General features: G+C 42.5%; 1 protein-coding gene across 5 annotated transcripts in view; it reads right to left on the bottom strand.

The window, feature by feature from the left end:
* The window catches only part of pacrg (PARK2 co-regulated), a 152925-nt gene that overhangs the window by 42029 nt on the left and 86352 nt on the right, over positions 1 to 24544 (bottom strand). For 4 of the 5 annotated variants that reach the window (XM_085440908.1, XM_085440911.1, XM_085440907.1 and 1 more), the window contains exon 4: positions 19842 to 19991. In XM_085440908.1, coding sequence (XP_085297034.1) covers positions 19842 to 19991 — 150 coding nt within the window. Of the gene's footprint in view, positions 1 to 14735; positions 14954 to 19841; positions 19992 to 24544 lie in introns of all 5 variants that reach the window. The other variant, XM_085440909.1, reaches the window with a different exon arrangement.

Raw genomic sequence — 24544 nt, 5'->3', positions numbered from 1 at the left:
ATCTTCAGTATAAACACCATGGGACTGTGGCAATCTGCTCACGAACAAATCAGTCGCAAGGATGTTTTTGGTGTAGCACCGTATACGTCTCTTAGATAGCTTGCGTTAGATAACCGCTTTCAGCAATGACTCACAATTGGTCAGGAAATACGCCTTTTCTGTAGTGACTGGTGGTTGCTAGGTGGTCCTCAACAGATCTCTAGGCTTTACCTCATGATGTAAAATGGAAAGCCGTTCAATTTATATTTCCAGTTATCTACATGCCAGCATTATTGCTAACTACTACATAGTTTTATGTGGATTTGTTTGTGACTGATGACGTAATTTGGAAATGGTAAGCTAGATTATTAGCCACATCAGCACTGGATCTTTTACAGAGTGTTTTTCTACAAGACAAGTCTTGAAACTGGGTACTGTTAGCAGAAAAGCTAGCAATAATTAGCTAACATTAGCCAAAAAGAAAACCAATTTGATGCCAGCTTGGAGAAGAAGCTGTCACTAGCTGTCTCCCATCAACTTATTTTATCTTACCCTGCTTTTCTGGAATATATATGGCTCCATAAACAACTGAAATAATTGCATTAGCTTGCTGTAGGGTCAGTATAGCATTGCATATTTTGCCAGAGGGTTAAGATGAAGCATGTGAAATAAAATGTCACATACTGCTAAGGTCATGATAATGCTCCACTTTGGGAAAAAAGGAAAACCCTTAATAGGTGTCTTCAAATGTTCCCAAGGCAGGAATTTATCTTAAACCTGTCTATCTTCCTCTCTTTTGCTCTTTGTCTTGTTATTCTGATCCCATCCCAGTGAGGCAATAGCAGACTAATTGTCAGGCTGTTCCTCTAATGCCTGATTTCAGGGTTAGAGGGCAGCTGTCGGCTCCCCTGAGCTTGTAAAGATGATAGTACCAGGGGGAGAGACAGTGAGAGAGAGAGAGAGAGGGAAACATGAAAAAAGTAGATGGACAGAGAATCATTTTGCTTTGATTCCCTGAAATTTTACAGATTTTCTAAGAATCCACATGCAGGACTGACAACAGTCCAACAAGCTGCAATACATTCCAAAAGTGGCAATACGGAAGTAAAAAAAGTGTTGAAGCTTGGCATATGATGGAAGATGGTGTTTCAGCATTATGTATTATGAGCCCTATTCAGCTAGCAAGTGTCGGGCTGTCTTCTACTTAAGAGCCTTAATATATCAGAATCAGAATCAGAATCAGAATGGGTTTATTGCCAGATGTTGAGGTTTACAACATTAGGAAATTGCTGCGGTGCTTCAGTGCAAACAATAAGAATTAAAGTGCTATGTAGAAAGAAAGATATGTGCATGAGATATACATGAGATATATACATGAGAATAAGAATTATGAGTGCTACGTAGAAAGATATATACATGAGTGCAGGTGGTGATCAGTGCCAGACATGAAATGATGCAGTGACACAGCGTAGGGTCATGAGTTAGTGGCGGGGACAGTCATATGGTTATTGTTCATGTGTCCAACAGCAGAGGGGAAGAAACTGTTCTTGTGGCGAGAGGTTCTGGTGCGAATGGACCGGAGCCTCCTGCCTGAGGGGAGCAGGTCAAACAGACTGTGTCCAGGGTGAGAAGGGTCAGCTGAGATCCGGGCTGCACGCCGCAGTGTCCTGGAGGTGTACAGGTCCTGCAGAGATGGGAGTCTGCAGCCAATCACCTTCTCAGCAGAGCGCACAACACGCTGCAGTCTCTGTTTGTCCCTGATAGTGGCTCCAGCGTACCACACGGTGATGGAGGAGGTGAGGATGGACTCGATGATTGCAGTGTAGAATTGCATCATCGTCCGTGTTGGCAGGTTGAATTTCTTCAGCTGCCTCAGGAAGTACATCCTCTGCTGGGCTTTCTTGATGACGGAGGTGATGGTGGGCTCCCACTTCAGGTCCTGGGTGATGGTGGTACCCAGGAAGCGGAATGAGTCCACAGAGGTGATGGGGGTGTCAGTCAGGATGATGGGGGGGAGTGGGGCTGTGTGCTTCCTGAAGTCCACAATAATCTCCACTGTCTTCTGGGCATTCAGCACCAGGTTGTTGTGGCTGCACCAGGACACCAGACGTTCAACCTCCCTCCTGTAGGCAGACTCATCCCCGTCAGAGATGAGCCCAATGACGGTGGTGTCATCTGCGAACTTGATTAGCTTGACAGACTGGTGGGTGGAGGTGCAGCAGTTGGTGTACAGGGAGAAGAGCAGAGGAGAAAGAACACAGCCCTGAGGGGAGCCGGTGCTGATGGTCCGGGAGTCCGAGACATTCTTCCCCAGCCTCACGTGCTGCTTCCTGTCCGTCAGGAAGTCAGTGATCCACCGGCAGATGGGATCAGGCACATTCATCTGGGAAAGCTTGTCTCGGAGATGGTCTGGAAGGATGGTGTTGAAGGCAGAGCTGAAGTCCACAAACAGGATCCTGGCGTAGGTTCCTGGGGAGTCCAGATGCTGCAGGATGAAGTGTAGGGTCATGTTGATGGCGTCGTCTACAGACCTGTTGGCTCTATATGCAAACTGCAGGGGGTCCAGGAGGGGGGCCGTGAGGGTCTTGAGATGGGAGAGAACTAGGCGCTCAAATGACTTCATGACCACAGATGTCAGAGCCACGGGTCTGTAGTCATTTAGTCCAGTGATCCTAGGTTTCTTGGGGACAGGGATTATGGTAGAGGACTTGAAGCAGGCAGGCACATGACATGCCTGCAGTGAGGAGTTGAAGATGCCAGAAAACACTGGGGCCAGCTCGTTTGCACAGTGTCTGAGGGTGGCAGGAGACACACCGTCTGGGCCGGGAGCTTTCTGAGCATTCAGACTCCTAAACTGCTTCCTCACATCTGCTTCATGAATATGAAGAGTTGTGGTCGGAGGAGGTGGTGTGAAATCCTCTTTTGTGTGGGGTGAGGGGGCGGGTGTTGCAGGTGAACAGTTTGAAGGTGGTGATGGCTCTATGGAGGGGGGAGAGGTGGGGGAATGAGTGTCCAAAGTGCCTCTATTGTTGGGGTCGTTGGAGGTGTGAAGGCTGCCTGATGGCTCGTCAAAACGACAGTAGAAGTCGTTGAGGGTGTTGGCCAAGAGCAAGTCGTCAGTGGAGTGGGGGGTTTTAGGCTTGTAGTTTGTAATATTCCTAAAACCTTTCCACACAGAGGCCGAGTCATTCTCTGAGATCTGCTGCTGCATCTTCTCAGAGTGCTGATGTTTGGCAATGTCCACTTCCTTAGTGAACCTGTACTTGGCCTCTCTGTAGCAGTCCCTGTCTCCGCTTCTGAACGCCTTACTCTTTTCCAGCCACAGCTTTTTGAGTTTAGGGGTAAACCAGGGTTTGTCATTGTTATAACTCACCCTGGTGCGTGATGGCACAATGCTGTCCTCACAGAAGTGGATATAGGAGGTGACAGTGTCCGTAAACTCGTCCAAGCTGTTAGAAGCAGCCTTCATTGTGTCCCAGTCTGTGGTCTCCAAACACGTGCGAAGCTCCTCCACAGCCTCGTTGCTCCACAGTTTTTTGGTCCTCACGACAGGTTTGGAGAGCTTCAGCCTCTGTCTGTACGCGGGGATTAGGTGGATCATGACGTGATCAGAAAGTCCGAGTGAAGCGCGCGGCACCGCGCGATAGGCCCCGCTGATCGTGCTGTAGCAGTGGTCCAGTGTCCTCTCCTCTCTGGTCGGGCATTTAATATACTGCTTGTATTTCGGAAGTTCATGGCTCAGATTGGCTTTGTTAAAGTCCCCAAGAGCAATGATGAGAGAGTCCGGGTATGTCCGCTCTGCTGATATAGGCTGCTACATCAAAGAGGTGACTAATCAGGCAGACGGAGAGAGGTGTCACAGAGTGTCAATCCTTCAGGGCCGCTGCACGTCTCTCAGGAAGCCCAGTCCATCAGCTTTGACCTCAAATACCCAACACGCAGCACATGCACGTGCTGTGTATGCAAAAAGCACACAAGCACACATAGTAGCGTGCAAACACAAATGCACATATATGCCCAAACACATGCATACGTCCATGTTCGTTTGCTAACATAAGCGCATACATGTACTGTAGGCATGCTAACCCAGCAAAACTCATTTAACTGCAAATCAATGTGAACGATGACTTGGTTCAATGATAGGTCTCTGTTGATGAGAGCTGATTAAAGAGGTAAAAAATGGAAACTCATCTTGATGTATTTGGGTCAATTTCACGTCCACAGCCGTTGCTTGGTCAGGCCTATTTCTAGCAGAAGTGGTGGCGGTAATTAATGGGTGATAACGGACACATTTAATCTATCCGATGAAGCGAGGAGCTTCCATTCTTTTGAGGACAAAGGCCCGTTGGGAGGGCGGAAGAATGTAGCTTCATCTTTAATGCTGCAGGCATACAGTGCAGAGTGGACCATACATCAGCATAACAATACAGCAACTCTGCGATGCCAAACAATTAAAAGCTACACTGCGCATTTAAGACATTGTAAATACACATCCTTCGCTGCGTGAGCATGGCTGCATCTTTCTCCATGAACAAAGTGCAGGATAAAAAAGTCCTTTCTACTTAACATAAAACTCAGCAAATCAGTTCAAGCAGGCGATGCACTATATGTACTCATAGCTGTTTGGTTCTGCCCGAGAGCTCACTATACAATCTAGATCTTCCATATGATAGAGAAGAGAAAATGCAGTCTGCCAAGAACTCCTCCCAGAAGAGGGGTGAACACTTATTTGCATTGAAATGAACTGTCTGAGGCATGTGTGTGTATGTCTCTGCGTGTGGCAACAATACTTGCTCTGTGTGTTTTGTCAAGAGGGTGCTGGCTTGTGTGCATGGATCACTAGTGATGGGGGTGACTCTGCAATCTCACCACCCAGCCTCCAGCCCCAGGGGGACATGTGCATGTAGCTGTACTTACAAATAGTCTGTGTTTTCTGTCCATTCCAGCTCCACTGCCATGCCTTCTCTCCCCATTAACCCCCTATAGTACTGGCAAACATAGCAGTGTCAATGCCATTGAAATGACGGTATCATAGCTAATTCTTCACTCATCTGTAATTGTTCTAAATCAGATCCTAACCTTAATTACCATGGTTTGGACGATTTATTTTTTTGATTGGGGATCTATTTTATGTGAGAGGTCATGGGGATGTAGAGCACATATTTCACCTCCGGCTCTCTTATAGCTAAGAGACAAAACAGTGGATGCTGCAGCATAAGCCTTCTGTACCTTACATGTAGTTTTGCACAAGCCAGCCTAAATCTTTTAAGCCCCAGGTTTGCCACAACATTAGTTTGGAGAACATCAAACAATAGTTGATTAAGTCTGGCAGCAAATCTGCTACGGGGCATGGTTTTACTTAATACTCACAACAAGAGAGATTGTGTTATGATTTCAACTGACAGTGCTGTTATTCTAAGAAAATTTCTATTGAATCTTGCCAGTTTACACTTGGTCTCAATACAACATCGCTCTCCTCTTCCCCCCCCTCCCCCATACAAAATGAATACTCCATATTTTTCTCCACTGAGAGCAATCAGCTCAGATTAGGGATGGGTACCGAAACCCAGCATTAAACAAGCACTGGGGCTAAAACACTAAGGCTCATATTGATAAGCTCTGACATTATCAGCTCCGCTGTCATTACTGAGAAATTATGATGCATTTTTACTGTTCCCTCTCCAGCAGAGAGAACCCTTTCTTGGAGTCTGTGTACAAGGAACGGACGCAGCTGTCTTTCTTACAGGCTTCAGCATCATGCAGCAATCACACACACAAACCCACAGAGACCCTGCTCTTAGTTAGCGGGCTATATGTTTAAGAGGGTGGTTAAGATATTATAGCGATGGTTATAATTCTCATAACTGGGCATTATGCAGTATACTTATATGCTTCACAATCTGCCACACAGTTATATTGTAAATGAGGCCCAAAAACTAAATTGTTTGGGGAAAGCCACACCCCTTCACCTTAGGTCTGACACGTTTGGAAAAAGGATTTAATCAGCATATAGCCACTTAAAATATTATCAATTGATTAAACTGCCACTTATTTCTCACTCCACTGATTGTTCTGTAAAAATGGTTCATTAACCTTGTGAAACAGATAAACAATGAGAAATTTTTCAGTGACACAGCGGTCTGACCCATACTGTTGTTAGCCAAGCAAGAAAAGAAAAGAGTAAACTAGCAAAAACATTAAAAAAAGTTAGTTTAGCTATGATCTTTAGCACTGTATTTTTATTAGTCATTGTGTGATAGCAAAAATATGTAAAGCAATTAAGATCTACAGCAGTAAAAACAATATATTCCAACATTTGCCTCAAAATTCTGGTGGACTACAATTATAAAAAATACTCAAAAGCATCTTTTGGTAGTAATTGCTAGTAATACATTAATTAAACCCTTTAACAGAACTAATATTTATCAAATGCGATAAACAAACACAAAAAAGAAAATAAAAAAGGGGGGAAATAATGTGGAAATCACAGACAGTCAAATCAATTATAGACAGTTCCAATAACAGAGGAGCATTTTTACCATTAGGCCTATGCAAACATTTTCTAGGGTAATAGAAAAAGTCATTAATGAAATTGCCTCTCTGCTCAACATTATATGGAAGACATTATGTGCGTTGTCTAAGATGAATTAAATTTAGGCTCTAATAGAAATTCAAGAAGGAAACTTTGTTTAGATTCATTCCCAGACTGATGTCGTCCTTTGCTCGGTTCTATTTTGTCACAAAGGCAAAGCTTGCAGTGGTCTTACAAACAGACAAGCACAATGTCACAGACTCACCAATCAATCATCTGTTTGTTAGCAGTAGGCCTCAGAATACATTAGCATAGCAACATTCACATGTAATATTGCTTTTATTTTTTTATTGACACAAGAATAAATGTATTTATTCTGTGTGTTGTTCCTGGCTCTGTGTGTATGTGGATGCCCACGAGTCTCTGTGTGTCTTATTGTCGTGACTTCAAAGCTCAGGCCTTATTGGTACGGTAGCTGAGCCCGCACTGATGTTCAAATTGAAAGCCCATTTTGTTACCACTCCATTATTCTGCCTGATTGCCTTCTTGTTAGCTGCTTTCTGTGGGAGGTTTTGATTTTGCCCTGAAAAACATGTCTGGCTGCTTTGACGTCATTTTTTTTCCAGCACTGAGGCAGCATTAGCAGGGATACTGCTGTTTGTAGCAAGTCCATATCCGGTCTATGACTATGTGGCTGTTAAATGAGCTACAAACTACCAAATAAATAGCAATTGTGTTTTAAAAATATTTAACAGCTGATTGTAAGTATGTTTAATCTCTTAAACTGACTCACTACCACTCTGCTGTGTACTCCTGCCTGCAAAGGCTCATTCTCCAACCTGTTTGCCAGATCCATTTGAATTGCTCAACAAAATTTGAGATGTGGCTGGCGATGCAGAGGTTTGGAACCAGAGTAAGTTGAGCCTCCCTGTGCAAAGCATTATCTATGGATCACAGCACGTCTCCACTGAGTGCTCTTTATAGGTAATCAATAGGCAACTGGCTTATGATGGCTCTCACTCATTACAACTCTTTAATAAAAGCCCACCCTGCGGTGACTGCGGCATTGAGCAGTATGAATACTGCCACATGGGAACCCAAGTCTCTGTTTACGCACAGGGAAGACTAAAACTCACAAACAAATATTGAGCACATCATACTTGCTAGCAGGCAGTTTAATCTAAATCATCTATAGCTGTTCCGACAGCATTAAGAAATCTAGCCCTTTCTTACGTATCCTGTTGGTGAGGACTTCTAAAGTATCTCTGACTTAATCAATATGCACATCACCCAATTGATAGGGCGCTGTGTCATGAAAGTTTCCAGGAGACTCTCGAGAAAAAGGTGGCGCACCCGCTTTAATGCTCCAATCAATGCACTGCTGCCTGCATTTATCAGCGACTAAACTGCCAGACTACAATTCTCAAGCTGAAAGCATCATTCTTGTGACCAAGAGAGCTGAGCTTCAATTTGCATGGTCTCACATAACCTTCAGCAACATATGGCTTCCTCTCTTATTCGCCCCTAAAGCTGGAGGTGTGTATCGTAGTAGCTATTTTCCAATGGCTGAAAAGCAGCTGTCCCATCTCTCCGCACATATGGAGCCAGGTGATGAAATTCATACTACACCAAAGTTGTTTTTTTTTTTTTTAAATCTCTGTACTTTCTAATGAGGGGAGGCCTCATGTTAATCTATAGGTGGGTCACTTTGTTATATATAGAGGGTCAGGGGAAGAGGTCCCGCATGGATCAGTTTCCCATTACTTTGCCTTCATATGTCCAGGAAACACAGGGAGACAAAACTAGAGAAGGAAGTAAGTGACCCTGCTTCTACTACTGCATACGTCAGTACTCAATAAGCACAGATGTTCTCAGTCTACCTTAAATTACCCTACAGCATCTGTTTCAGCTTGCCATCGGCCACCCACACACACATATGTATGGATGCAAATACACAGCATCCTAAATGAAAACACAACAATATAAAATTAGGTAAACCTACTGTAATAAGAAGTTTGCCTCCACTACTCTCTACTCTAAATACAAATATAAAACAATACAAAGCAAAGAGGCTAAAAATCATCAGCAGAGAACCTGCTGACTTCCTCTGTAGACAGTGTGCAGTTATGAGCATCCTTAAGGTGCCAGTATCCGAGGGGAAGATGACCTTTCTCTTCCCAGAATAGCAGGCCTGTGGGAAACAAAGACTATGGTGACAAACACAAGAGAGTGACTGTGACCCCTCAGGGGCCAACACACATGCTCTGAACACAAGCTCAACTCCAGAGCTTGCTCACCTGCGTGCAACACACACACACACACACACACACACACACACACACACACACACACACACACACACACACACACACACACACACACACACACACAATATATATATATATATGCATGCTATAGCCTTAAAACTTTTGTTTCAAATCAGTGATTTCTTCAAAATTGGATTTCAATGATAAAATGAACAACAATCAGAGCTGAAATAGTTGAAGGAATATCTTTGTGGACCATGTTATGCTATAATAGTTTTGGCATTAGATGAGAAGAGTTAGATGAGTCACATAAGAAGTAAAACACCACACACATACGTTGGCAAATAAGCCACAACCGTCTCACGGGTAGCAAAACTTAACAGAAAGACTAAAAATCAAAGAGTGAATGATAACAGTAGCAGCATTTTTCTGTATTTCATTGCTTTTGAAGTTCACGTGGCTGTCTACTTCTTGACCGCCTATAGTGACGTCCGGGATTCTCGTTGTCATGGTGTGGTTGCCAGGCAACTCCAAGATGAGTGAGCTCACAAATAACCATGAGCCCTACCCAGTTCAGACTACAGAAAACAACGAAAGAAAAGAAAAAGTGTTCAAAACTTTAAGAGAGAATTGTGTTATTTTAGAGTCACCTCTCAAATAAAAGCCCCCTTCTGCCCCCAGGCCAGCAGATATCATATTACATACATATTTTAGCCTAGCTTAAAAAATAAAAACAATTCAAATTTAACTCCATATGATTCATAAGATTATGGGTAGATTTATGTATTTAACCCTGTGTCTGCACCTCCTTACTGCTGCCTCTTTCCAGTGAGTTGTGTGTGTAGAAGCATCAGCTCCACCACATATTACACTTGCATCAGAGTCACTGTTGTTTTGTGAACTTTTTTTGTTGAGAAAAACAGATTCTCCTTGGGATGAATTGTACTACTACTTAAAAGATGCTGTATTTTTAGTAGCCTTGTACACCTCTGTTGAAGTGAAACCTTTAGAGTACTAGCTAAAATGGAAACTTATTAACTTGTCATTGGTCATTGAGTTACCTTGAATGAGGAAATAGTAAGTTTCCCTGGACCTTTAAGATAAAATGTCCCTGGTGTAGCAGCATATTTCCATATATTCGTTTTTGTTTTTTTGTTTTTTTTAAAAACAACCATGAAAGAAAAAATAATTTTTTGAAGAAAAATGTGAGAGGAAGATACTGAAACAGTTTGCTATCAAAGCACCGTGAGACCACATCTGTGTAGTATAGATGTGGTTCACAGTAAAGGAGAACATCGAGGCTTGTAGAGAAATGAGGCGAGAGAGGCTGGGGATTTGCTTCTCCATCCACGCAGACTAAATATTTGATGGGAGGAGGTGGTGGAGAAGACAGAAGCTGAGGGGAGAGGAGGAGAACCATGGGTGCATCTCCTTTGGGAGTAATGTAAAGTGTCCCAGGCATGCAGAGGGGTTGGCGGGTCAGCACGTTACAAGAGCTGCCACAAACCTCAAGGTGAATAATTCATCTATCTTGGGTCAACAGTAGAGCAGAACAAAGAAGCCAAGGCTTTTAGCACTTGGGCTACACTGAAGGAAAAAGCGAAAACTATGCATCAGCTCGGTTATGAAAAGGAGGACTGGGAGCAAACACGGAGCATAAAAGATAATGTTAAAGCCTTGGCTGGTACTGAAAGTCAGATAAAGTTAATTATGTGGCCACTGTTGCAAGGCGTTAGATGAAGGGTCCACCTTGCATTGTTATCACCAACACATACATAGAAAAGAAAACTAGGAATACTGGATTTGTATAAATCACCACAGCAGTGTTTTGTTTATGCTCCTAACATCTTTTGATCCTGTGTTTCCAAAGCGAAGATGTTAGAAAGTGCACGGCATGTGCAAAGCTTTCACCGCAGAGGTCAAGAATCTGCCTATAAAATATGATCCCAAGCAGACTGCATATTCTACATTCCACGTGACAGTGTGACGTAGACGTTGATGTTTATATCCCCTCTATTGACTTTGAAGGGCACAGAAAGTGTGTGTGTGTGTGTATCCTGCACTCACGCTTGTGTGACAGAACAGATCCTGAAAGTAAATAAGGCACTAAAGTGGGAATTTTCTCAGTGTTTGCGCAGCAGTGACAGTGTGCCCTATTGCACTCGCACGCAAGCACACACACATATCCTGATAACGGTCTTCTGTGTCTGTGCAACTGGTGTGGTAACAATATTATTTACAGATGAAGCTGCACTGAATTAATTATGCAAACAATGTGCAATGTGCATTCTAAATGATAATACTGTACATCGCCAGCAGCCTATTTAAATATTAATCTTTCCTTTATTAAATGAAATTTAACCATTAGCAATGTTGCAGCACTGAAAAGGCAACGCGCTTGAAGCGTATTCCATGGAGAAAAACATTTCAAGTGACGCTACTGATTTCTGAGCACACCGTTAGCTCGTAGCTGAATACTGAAGTCATGTGCTACATTTGAGAGATTTGTTTCATGTACGTCTTTAACACCGTGCAGCTTACAGATGACAGTTTATGTCAGGGAACTTATTTTACATGACAGGCCACACATAGCCCACTTTAATCCTAAGTGGGCAGAACCAGTGAAACTCTCCTTTCTGTAGACAAAACGAAGTTTAACTGCTAATTTGATCCCTGCAATATATGATTGCAAGAAAAAGCAGCATTTCTTTATCAGGTTTTTCTAGCAGATAAAGAAATGTTCCTGTATTTAAAAAAAAGCATCTGTCAGAATGACTCTTTGAGTTTAAATTGTGAGAAATTATTGTGTAAAACAACATAAAAGGTTTTGATAGCACATTGCTCGGACTGTTCTGTAATTATAAATCAAAAGGTTTCTGTTAATTCACAGAAAACAGCCTTTTAAAAGAAATAGTGGAACATACAGGACTTTTTCTGTCATTTAATTGTTAAATTGTATTATTTTATTACTTTGGTGCAGTATGAATGGCCATGTAGGGATGCTTTTATCAGGATGAAAAGCTGTAAAACTTGAAAATATATGAAAATTAAACAGTTAAAAGTCAATAACATGTGCTGTCGTTCACATTTTCCAAAGCCATCTATTGGAGTCTGTATAAGGCTGATTATTATGGCATTATTGGAATATGAATTCTGGAGTCATGATAAAACAAAAAAAAAAATTGTGAGTGAACCATGATCTTGACTGAACATCAGTTGATGAAGAAAATAATGGAAAAAAGTTCCCTCGAGCTGTAAATGAGGATAAGATGGACAGACAGATCAGACAGACTGACAACAGGAAAAAACAAAATAAAAAACAACAGAATAAAATAGAACCTACATGGTATAAGTAAATAAAATTCCAGTGTTCATACCACTCTTGTATGATAGAAACATTACAAAAAAAAGCTGTGTTATTGACTGTATGAGCAAAATACATCAGTTAGAGACAGTGCAGAGACTGGCTGGCATATGATGAAATAATGGGGTATATCTGTCAGTGAAATATGCCCAGAAGGGGCAGTAATGGGGTGTGGGTCTCTAAAGGGGTAGGGTTGGGGGGGCACACTGTGGCAGCATTACGCTGGCTTTGTTTGGTTCAGTGAGAATGACTATGGGTGACCGAGTGGTTTTCCTGGCCGCATTAAAGTGGAACTTCTGTGTGAAAGAAGACAGAGGTGACAAAAAATGACAGTCGCAGATGTAATATGACTGCCACATCTCAAGTGCTTTGCAAACAGTGACCTGTTTGAAATGCGGGTGTATCACACGAATCCAGACAGAGGTGATAAAATCTATTTTATTCATTGTTTATTATGAGTGTCCTTGCCGGAGACAACAAAATCAGAAGCCTGTAGAAATGCCATTTGTTATTTATTTTGCAAAACTGTGCTTTTTTCTCTCTCTCCGTGTTCAAGCGGCGGACCCATTCGTGGAGGTGCGCTTATGAAAGCCGACAGCCAACCTGACGCAGGGTGCGAACGCTGATCCAAAGCGGGCCGGACAAATGTCTGCACACACACCAGCACTCTGTCGCTGCCTGCCCGCGGAGATGTCAAACACGATGATGTGGGAAGAAGCTGGAGGAGAGCTCTCTGCTTGCCACTACCAAGTCAGGAAGCCCAAAAAATTCTCATGCGAGGACGCGGATTCATACGTATGAATACACGGGAGCCATCGTCACACATGCACTCTAATCTGAATGACAACAAAGTGGCCCACGAATCTAATCCAGGCTGTGACTGGAACGATCACCTGTTTTTAGCAAACACAGCTAATGCTGGCCTATTCATCTCACTCTTTTGTCTGGTTTCGACAACTCGATAATTGTGTTACACATGTCAGGCCCCCGGAGCCAGGACAATCCTGCAAATCGTTTCACAGTGCCCCAAATTCATTAATTACAGAGTGTGTTAATCTCATTGAGATGGGAGGGAATCGGGTGAGGAAAGGACCCTCATAACTCATCCAATTAAGTAATTGGGTGCTTCTTGGATTTAGAGGGAATGAAAGGAGCAGCTCCACTGAAAGTGAAGACTTATGTTTCATCACTAAGGATACGGTACCTACACATTCATCTACAAAGCAGAAGTTACTGTGTTCAGTAACCCGATCTTAGCTGTCTAAAAGCTAAACATTCAGCTTTTAGAAGACTGGTCTGGAGCCTAAATTCTTGTCCAATAAATATCCAAGATTTAAATTTTAGTGAAGATTGCTGAACTAGCTACTCCAAGGAACCACAGGGAAGGGAATTACTGTGGATGTATTTCTATAATGAAAAACACCCATTCTACTTCATCCATCAGCTTAAAAACATTTTCTGCATCTTCTGTTGCAGTGATTCCCAGGGTGTAGGCCAGGTTCCCCTGGTGGTAGTTTGTAATATTATTCATTACTCATTGCTCTGACTAAATTTGACATTTGTGTCCTACTGGCAGGTGGGTCACACATTAGTCTTAACCTCCTAAGACGCGAACTCTTCCACAGCATGCATTTTTAATTTCTCTTTGATATTTGGGCATATTGGGGCCCAATGAATGTAAAAACAAAGAATTACCAGATTTTTTTTTTTTTTTTACCTTTTTTTTTTTTTTTAAGAAAAATAAGAGTCACATATGAGAATATTCATTTAAAATTTTGATAGAACAGTAGCAGTATAATGTCCTCGTAAGTGGATATCAGGCCCGTGTAGAGCAAAATTGAGTATTTTGGTCTAAATAACCAAATTCTATTTCATTTTAAGCGCACTGCCAGGTTTTGTGCTTTGTTAAAGATCCCGTAATTCCCCTAAGTGCTTCACATCGCAAGAAAGGCACTATGTACCAAATGATGAACAAATCAACAAACATAAAGCCGGGCTCTTTCTGAGATGCTCCTCTCAAACAATTAGTAAAAGTACATTATGTGGCTTGATGGAACAATAGAGGCAGGCATTTATTCCGGCGAGAAAAGGGCACGTGAAATACGTCTTCTTCTTCGTTTTCTGAGGGTCGATCAGACCAAGAGAATGAGTTGTGTATGCTGGGTGTGGATATGTGTGTGTGTGCATGCTCATTGAGCAGTCTGCCTGTCTGACTGCGGAGCAGCCCAGATTATGCATGAATCTGGCTGCTTATCAGCTGACCTTTAAATTGGAGCCGCGGAGTGACTGCAGGCCCAAGGGCTGACGCTCGCAACTGATTGGCTGCTCCGCCTCAGACCTGCTGACAATAGAAATTAACAGAGACAGGTGGGCATATCCACAGGCGCAAGGAGTATTGGAGTGGAGGGAGATAGAAAGAGGTAGGCGGGAGGGGAATGGGGGGAGTGGGCGGCATTAATATAAAACTATATTTCTACTATTTTCCTCAACTTTGTGTCTTTTCTTAAGCTTTAGGAAAGAAAGAAAAAAAAGTCATTATGTGCTGTGAAGCATGCTAACAATGCAGCAGGTAAGGACAGGCAACTCGGTATACCTGGATTTCATCTCTTGCTCACTCATGCTATATCTTCTTCCATTTCTCTTTTGGCTCTCTGTTTCTCCCATTCATCTCGTATTGTAATGGCGGAGGGGTTTCGGCAGGATGTGATGGTTTGATAGATATCTCCAGTTGGAGGGGGGCTATGTGGAAAGAGGAGCTGAAGATGAGGTGTGTGTTCTGATGTCCACTGAGGGAAAAGGAGCTCTCCGTGCCTGTGGAAGATGATGGATTATAATGGGGGCATAGGCTTATGTGCGTGTTTTTGTGTGTTTGTGCGAGCGCGGCTCCTCCATAGCGTTGCTATGTACACAACGAAAGCGTGGCAGTGAATTAATTTTTCACAACAGCAGCTGGAAAAGGTCATTAAATAAAGCAAATGTTTGTGACTGGGAATCCCCAGGAATTAGCTTCAACATCATACACGCCACAGTGCAGTGGTGTGGCAGTAAATGGGAGTATTATGTTGTATTGTGGACAGGAGCACAGGTGGTTGAGTACACAGGCATACGCTTGGCCTTCTGTCTTATTAAAATGAGCCGAGGAAAAAAAAAAGGATTTAATTTCCTTGTGTTTCTGCTCAAGATGGCCTTTTCTCTTAGTATCATAGTTGAACACAGTGGAATAGGTCTCCTTCCTCATGACTCTCCATGTCCTTGTATCAGGGTGTGATGGAGGGGGTGGGGGTGGCGGTTGTCTGGTGAACCACCTACCCGTGTTTATTTCCATTCAATTCCAAACATCGGCTGTAACTGAGCCGCCGTATAAATAAAAAAGGCCCAACGTGACCTGTGAGTGTGCCTGTGACCACGTCATGTGATACTCAGATAGAGCGCGGTCATGAGATAAGATACAGACACAGTGCTGCATCTGTCACCAACACAAAAACCTCACCAGTTGTCCAGACACAGAAGACAGAGAGCCACTATCACAACTTGTAGAGTGTGTGTGTGTGTCTGTGTGTGTGTCTGTGTGTGTAGGCTCAGCAATGCATGTGGGCGAGACCCTATCATAGCTGGCCACATTCCTAGCAGAAAGATAAAAGAGGCTAAATGAACCAGATCACTGGTGTGTGAGCAATAAGTGTGAATAACTGTGTTTCTGTGGGTGTGTGTGTGTAAGAGAGAGAGAGAGAGACAGCGAGAGTGCGCTTGTCAGTGATGAATAGGTGTTTAAGGACCTACACCTTACAGATAAGCGAAGAAAATTATCAGGGCAACAACAACAATGCTACCCTGGGAACCAGACAAATCTGCGAGCTCATGTTTCATTCACTGTGGCAGAGCACGCCAGGCCCTCCTCCTGGTCGTACAGATTTCTAAATGCTTAGTCTCCGCTACACCAAACACAACAGCTTTAATACGACAGCTGCATATAAAAGCTATATGATTGAGCAATTTCGATAAACACACAACCAAGATGCTTGCCACTGATGTGGAGCACCCTGTTAAATCCACTTTTGTCTCTATTAAAGGAGTTGGATGGATAGAGAAGAACAAAAAACTGAACTTGAAGACTTCATCTGAAGCCAAGCACCAACATCTGGGGCTGAAAAATGAAGCAAATATGAAAGTCCAAAAAATGCAACTTAAATAGCCACTTGAGGCTGGCTGTGAAAATAAGCCATCCCCAATAAACTCACAGTTTGAAATCCTTCGCTCTCGCCAGTCCTTCTTAGTTTGTCCTTATTTTAAGTTGTATCTTTTCCCTTAATAACCAACCGGTTATAACAGAGGGCTGCCCCTCCCTGCACCTGGCTTTGTCTTCCTGCCAAAACAGAGTTCTTCCTTCCCACTGCTCCCCAGTGCTCGCTCATAGGGGATCATCAGAAGTGCTTTGAGATGGCTGCTACTGTAAACTGAAAACCGAGGTTAATTTTAATTGAATTATAAATGCACAACTTAACAGCAGAAATGTTTAGGGAGTATACTGTGGGGTGATTATTTAAATAACCAGTCTGTTGAATTGTTTTAACGTCCCAGCTATGCTTCGAGCACTGAAGTGACCATTTTTGGGTCCCACTAGAAGTGATTTGTGTCGAAAAGACACCATGTATGCAGGACTTTTTAAAAATTTAAACTCGAGTTAGTGTTCATAGTTTTCTTTACATCTGCTCAGCTCACCAGGTCCTATTTATCATAAGGTAACATAACCGACTGTGAAAAAGTGGAATTTAGTAATAAAGAATCTGTATTCACTGATCTAGCCAACATCTAATCTACTAAATAAAATCAGTACTGGCATACATTTCATCTTCATTCACAACCCCGCAATATATTTTCGATGTTGTTTACTCCGCTGCAGAGTCCCTTCCTGATATGATATACAGTACGGCAGATGAGTTCCCATCCTTTGAGCTCAGAAGAGGAATTTGCTGGATGAGGGAGCACATCTCTCCTTCTTAAGGAACATTGTTGCATTTCATTAGGGATAAGATTCATCACATCAAGAAAACAAGAGAGCCATGCAAATCGTATTGGAGAAATTCCTACACTGTCCTCAACATTGTCTCTAAAACACACACATGCACACACACATGCACACGTAGACAAATACACAAAGAACAGTTGATAAACAAAAGACACAAAGCAAACAAAAGCTGAGAGCGTTGATTCAGGAGACAAAAGGGTACATCAAGGATGGTGATACTATGCGATTGCTCATTATTGTGCACTTCAAAATGACGCATTACTGTGACAGTGGGAAGAATGGCAGCCAGCAGGCTGTTAAACAGGCATATTTTTCTCTCTTTGAACAATGACAGAGGCCTGGACCCCAAAAAGACTGAACATGTGGGTTGGTGGGTTGTAACGCTGTTCTTCTGGTCAGAGGGCCAGCGCTCTGTCTGAGTGAAAGGACACCCGAGGGTCCATTCTGGAGATGGCTGTTAAGTTCCGTCTCTGACCTTGGAAAAATGGCTCAGATAAGGGCTGTATACAGACCAATTTAACAGGTCACAACCCTGTCTCAGAGTGGGAGCGACACAGCGGAAGCGTGGGAACACAGCCTAAGGGATCTGTCCCGCGATGAGATGTCGGTGATATCTAACTGTGGCCCTGACCCTGCAGCAGTGGCTGTCAGCCTATTGATTCGGAGCTCGAACAACTGGGCAGACAGAAACAGAGTCAGGTTGTGTAGCCTCATCTGGACCGGCGTGCAATGGTATATGTGCAAGTATATGTGGGGCATGTCATAGATGTGTAGTAAAGCATTGTGTGCCCAAGGCTGGCAAACAGACAACAGTGAGCAGGGAGAGACAGAAAGCACTGAAGGCAACAGCTGCATATGGGATACAACAGATCTATTCATGACAGACGTACACAAATGTGGACACAGACACACACATTTGGCATGAAATGGACAGTGGTCCCGTTGTGGCGCAGGAGATAAGAGGGATGCCATGCAAGCTCTGTGAGTTACAGTGTGGGAGTTACCACACACAACTAGCCGGCCTTCTGTGTCTTCTACTGTATTAACACAATGATCGTGCCTGTCTGCTAGAGGCTCGGTCTGAGGCACTGAGACAGCCGACTGAGTGTGGGATGGACCTGGAGGTGTATATAAGTAATATTAGATAATAGATGGACTTCAATGAAAGCTTTGATATTGATATAAACAAGCCATAAAACAGAAGAGAGAAACAAAGACAAAGGCACACAGAGAAAGACTGTGAGAGAACAACAACCCTGAAATATTTGTGGATTAGGCAGAAAGAACTCTAGTTCTAGTTCACACCGTGTTTGTTCCCCCCTCCCAAAAGGGAAGCATCTATTCTCTGTATTTGAAGTTATATCTTTCTCTGCTAGAGGGGAGTGGGTAGAACAGAACATGAATTGTGACAGCTCATCTAAGGCTTCAGACGGTGATCGGGGGGGAAACACAAGGAAATTATCCAGCTATCTATGAACTTACAGTATATAGACGCTCGCTTGCACCGACATACTTTACTTTGGTAACATTTTCAGCCTCAACTCTCGTCAAACTTTACAGGAGAGAAACTCTGCCGGATGCCTATAAACTACTGAAGAGGAAGCTCTGTCCTTGTTTAGCAGATTGGGCCCTGTGCTTTGGCAGCTGTATGGACCTCTCTCTGGCAGAGGCTGGTCTCAAGAGGTGGATAGCAGAGACGCCTGCCAGGTGAGAGGTTGGCTCGGATTTAATCGATGCCTGCCAGAGGAGGACAGAGGAGCAGTTGAGGCAGGTGGACAGAGCGCCACGGTAACTACCAGGCAGATATATTCATGGTGAGGTTCACCGGCTGACTCCGGAGCTTTTGGTGTGGCGGAGAAACTCGCGCTTCAAAACAGTTTAGGGGATTGATTTGACAGCTAATTTACGGAGGAGATTTGCATAAGGCCGTGCGCTAATAAGGCGGGCTTTCCTGTTCCCTCCTTTGTCTTTTCTCACTATCTCAACAAACAGATAAATGTAAGCGAATTAAAGAGACAACAGATTCAAATTGGATATTGATTAAGAGACTAAAGCCTTGTGTTTTCTCCCGTTAAAGCTTGTGTTTAGATGATTGATTCACAATGTCAGTCTCCACACCCTGCTGTGGTGTTTGGGGCTGGTTGTGCCTTTAAGCCTTCAATGGGTCCACATCATGTCACACCATCCTAAGTGCTTTGACACAGCCACACAAAGAGCCCTGCCTATCTGATGCCAATCTCCCCAGGTCCTGGTGTCACCCAGGTGCAGCCTTTCAGTGAGAGCAAGGACAAAGTCTCCTCCTCAACAGCACTGCACAATGCCGCCTGACTGACAGCAGAAAAGACAAAATTGAGCTTCTCTGTCAAGTGGATGCTTAAGTGGAAGGAGGAAAAGTAAAAAGGACTCGAGGGCAGAAGCTTTGAGTCTACAGCAAAGAAAATGCAGAAAACAGAATCCCTTTTTAGTTGGACTCAAATAAAAAGAGACACTTAACCTCTACGTGGCATTTCTCAGGGCTGTCAAATCACCTGGTTCATGCCCCTCCCCCCGTGACTGCTGCTCTGCAGTCATGCCAATATTAGAACAAGCTTACACAAGATCTGCTCCAAAAGACAAACACCTCCCACATCATCTGTCCTTGAAACACTCCAGAGCTTGGTGCCTGAAACTCACTTCTCTTGTTCTTGAAGAGGTTAAAAACGGTGAGGATCTGCCTGAAGTAGGGCACCAGAGCTTCTCCCACCTTGTCTGCAGACATCACCAGGTGCTGCAGGACTTTCACGGTGGTGCACATCACCTGATGGTTCCTTGTGTTCAGGGCATCTGAAGGGCAGCAACATAATTTGATATCAGTTAGCAATATCAGTTAAATACAGTCAATTTACACATTGTTTCTTCATGTAAGTGAAGGCGATGATCTGCGTTGGGAATGGGTTTAGCAGACTCCCTTTTCCTTGAAAGAATTTTCCTTAAAGCAGAGCTTTGATTTAGACTAGCTTGTCTGCAATCAGTGATTTCAAATGCACTGGGGAGGCAGGAGTAAGTGAGAGCCAATCACTGGGCTATTTGGCCTACAGCTGCACTTAACTCCATCTCCCACCGATAGAGAGAACAAAAGAGAATGATGGTGGGAGAAATGGAGAGCTCGTGATCCAGAGAGACAAATATGGAGAGGAAAAAAAGGGGGAGAAAACAACATAAGACAAATGTCAAATCAGAGATTAAGATAGATGAAAGACAGAAAGGAAAGGGCTAGAAAATAACTTGTTATTAGCCTCTAAGACTGGCATATTCATACTTGTTGTTTTATTTCGGCTGCTTTGGATTTTATGTGGCCCTTTGAATGAGCACTGGTAATTCCCTTTGTGCAGTCTAAAACAGTATATCCCCACCAAAAAAAGTTAGGTCTCTTCATGAAACCTTTAACTGTCATTTGACGCCTACTTTCACAAAAAGGGGTTTGCAATACCATCACACTGACTATTCTGCCTGTAAGCACTTAGAAAAACAAATATGAAAGGCATGAAAAAAAGAAAAACCTTTTAAAAGAAATAGTCAAAAACAAAGAAATCAGCTACGGAGTGCAAAAACACTGAGAGCCTGTGGTTGATGGTGAGGAAAATAGGAATAGCAGAGAAATGCCGCTATTATACAGTTTCAATCTGGTAAAAGATACTAGGACACGGCAGAAGTATTAAAGCCAGCCATTTGACTTTAAAGATGCAATGAATGAGGATATCAACTGCTCCACGCTAATTTAGAGAAACCGTAGCCACAGGTTTTGCTTCGTGGTTATGCTACTGACTTTGGTTAGTAAAGCTGTCGTAATATTAAATGCCACAGAACAAATGTCAGTCGACAGGCAAGTCACTCAAGATAGGAATCAAACAGGTTTGCCTTTCAGTCATGTTGATGATGACAACATTCAAACACAATAAATTGTTTGTTTAACGTGAGGTGACACAAATTCACAGGAAAGCTCTTTCGTCATCTTGGCCAACTGGAGGTATCTGGTTCCTCCTCTTCATAAACTGTTGATGTTGCAACTAAAGAGATCTTTGTTTCTGTTACAGGGAACAAAGGCCACAACTTAATGACTGACTCTGAATCGACTTTGCTTTGGAGATCTTTTTAGAATTTCAGCTTGATTATCTGTTCAGTGTGGACTGGTTGTAGCAGTTTTCTTTAACAGCAGGTCTCTACCATTCCCTGTCGCGGGTGGTAGAGGCTAAAAACAGAACTAAAAGGCAGGAAATACTTGACATTCACCAGAAGCCAGAAAGCCGTTCTGGGAGTCCATCAACTGCTTATTTTTAGTGAAAAAAAACATTTAAAAACTAGGTAATAGACAATCCTTACAAAACTACTGCAATAAATGGCATCCCTCTCTTCCTGTCAACATGGACCGCTTACCTGCAAACCCACATGTGAATGTTCCTTAGCACTTAGACAACATGAAAGCTGGGGGTTCCAAAAATTCTATTGAAATGTTGAACCTGTTTATAAAGATCATCAGAAACATGGCTAAATGACAAAATGAGTGGCACAGTGCTTCACACCAAAAGAAAAAGTTTGCTAAAAATACGTTTTAAATAAAAAATAAAGGTGAAATTTCTTTTCACTGCCCTCGAGTCACAAAACCTAACGAAATAAAAAAGGTTTCTGGATTATTACCCCCATATCAGTGGTTTGTACACACACACACACACACACACACACACACACACACACACACACACACACACACACACACACACACACATACATATATATATATATGTACACACACACACTGATTGGACAGTGTTGAAACAGCACTGCATATTTGTGGAGGAGTTATTTAGGCTGTCCTTCGTGATAAAGTCTACAGATTATCATAAACATAAGCAGCTCTGAGTTTTGTATTTTTAGCACAAACTCATGAACACAATTTCTACCGGCAGCACGTGTGTATATACTGTACACTGTAAAAAAAAAATCCTAAAAACACAGTAATGTTCCGGCAGCTGGGGCGCCAAAATAATACTATAAAATAACAGAAAATAACTAAATAACTAACTAAATAAAATACGGTTATTTTCAGTAATGACAATACAGTTTGTAGCCCAAATTTTACATAGGATTTTGCCTTTTTCAAGTGCTTTTAAACATTAAATTAGGAACATTTGAATGTGATTAAAATGTTAAATAAATGGTAAATGGCCTGTATTTGTATAGCGCTTTACTAGTCCCTAAGGACCCCAAAGCTTTACACATCCAGTCATCCACCCATTCACACACACACTCACACACTGGTGATGGCAAGCTACATTGTAGCCACAGCCACCCTGGGGCGCACTGACAGAGGTTTATAGGTAATTTCATTAAACAATGAAATTACCTATAAACAAGGTCAATGAATGCGGCAATATGAATAATAATACTTAAATGTACAGAAATATACAGTTAACAGTTGGTTTAAATAATAATAATGGATTGCATTTATATAGCGCTTTTCGAGACCCTCAAAGTGCTTTACAATTCCACTATTCATTCACTCTCACATTCACACACTGGTGGAGGCAAGCTACAGTTGTAGCCACAGCTGCCCTGGGGCAGACTGACAGAAGCAAGGCTGCCATATCGCGCCATCGGCCCCTCTGGCCTCACCAGTAGGTGGTAGGTGAAATGTCTTGCCCAAGGACACAACGACCGAGACTGTCCGAGCTGGGGCTCGAACCGGCAACCTTCTGATTACGAGACGAAATGCCAACTCTTGAGCCACGATCGCCCTAAATAACATTATTTGATGTAAAAAAAGTTTATAAGAATCATTTTATATATTTTTCCATAGCATTACATTTGAATTTAACAGTTCAATCTTTCAAATAATGGACAGATATTTGTGAAATTATGATACATTTGTGAATGTATTTTAACAATCTAAATATGCATATGTACAGACAAATATATTTAAAAAACAAGAAAATTATGTTTTATTACATTTACAGTGATTTTATGTTATTTTACATTTGAAATGTAAAATCACAGTCTATTTATGTAAATTTAATGATATTCTAGAAAAACAGTACAAAACTGTAAAATACACAGTAAAATACTTTTATATTACAACATTTTTTTTACAGTGTATGCTTCAAGATGAGTACAAAATTGATTGTAACAAAATTGATAGCAACACTATATGAATAGCCCTGCATGTAGCTCAAAGGCTTCCAGAAGTGAGAATAATGACTAATTAACTTCCAGAAACTGCTACTGTGAGTCCCTGTCTAAATGAATGGAGCCTGAAAGTGGTTCTACCTGCCTCGAACTAACCTGTAACAGTAACTAACCCAACCAGTGGGATTACATGTTTGTGTGCAGCCAAGTTAAACCCTTTGTCTTTCAGAGGAATTGGAGGGACATTTGCGATCTCTGCCATGACAGAATTCTTCCATGAATCTCTATTCATTCATTCATGGATCTCTGTTTTTCTGACTGCTATTTAAGTCTTTTGTACATTAGAATCAATATATATTTCAAGTCATTAGTAGAAATAGTAATTTACCCATACCTAGCTGCAGCACCTTATTCGAACTCACATAAGACTAATCGAGAAAGAGGAAAAGGGCACCAGCCCTAAAAGATTGTGTGTGAGCAGCAAAGAGAACAGCGTACTGCATCACTCAGTGCAAGTGTTAAAACAGCTAATATGCAAACATGGAGCAGTCCCGAGCACACGGAGCCACACTCTCATACACCACTCACACATCACACACACAAGCGTACCCGTACGTGTGCGCGTACATGAGTGCACATTCCAGTGCAAGCATTTTACAAGCAATGGGACAAAAATGTCAGCCTCATTCACGAGCACAGGCAGTGCTGAATGTGGCAGTAACAAAACACGAACCAAGTTACGCAATGTTAGAAGAGTCACATAAACAACATGAGGCTCAAAGGTTCAAGGAATATTGCATACGGCATTCATAAAAGACTATGTGAACCAGGGCCACTGCTTTGTGTCCATCTGAGAGCAGGAGAATGAGAAGGAGCGTGACTTTATCTGTGTCGGCGACAATGTGCGAGTGTGTGAGTGAGCGAGTGAGTGAATGAGTGTGTGCTGAATGAGCAAATGTATTGTGCTTCACGCCATCTCTCCATCGTTGCCTTAGTGTCTCCCCCGGATAGACAAGCGCAGTGATATCTGCCATCACCGAGATAAGGTGGAATGTGGAATGACAGGAATTTCAAACCTACATAACAAACAATGAAATTCTAATTACCAGCCAGCGCAAACAATTTTCCCTGCTGTGACATTTGGACCGCGGGACTGTTCAATTATTCATCAGCACTCTTGCCTCACTGCAAAAAAGAAAAAAAAAGAAAAAGAGAAA

Source organism: Copadichromis virginalis, linkage group LG19 (assembly GCF_057382275.1).
Source record: "Copadichromis virginalis isolate Kocher_CV1m ecotype Utaka linkage group LG19, C_Virginalis_male_GT1.1, whole genome shotgun sequence".
NCBI lineage: Eukaryota > Metazoa > Chordata > Actinopteri > Cichliformes > Cichlidae > Copadichromis > Copadichromis virginalis.
This window is presented reverse-complemented; position numbering and strand designations above follow the sequence as displayed.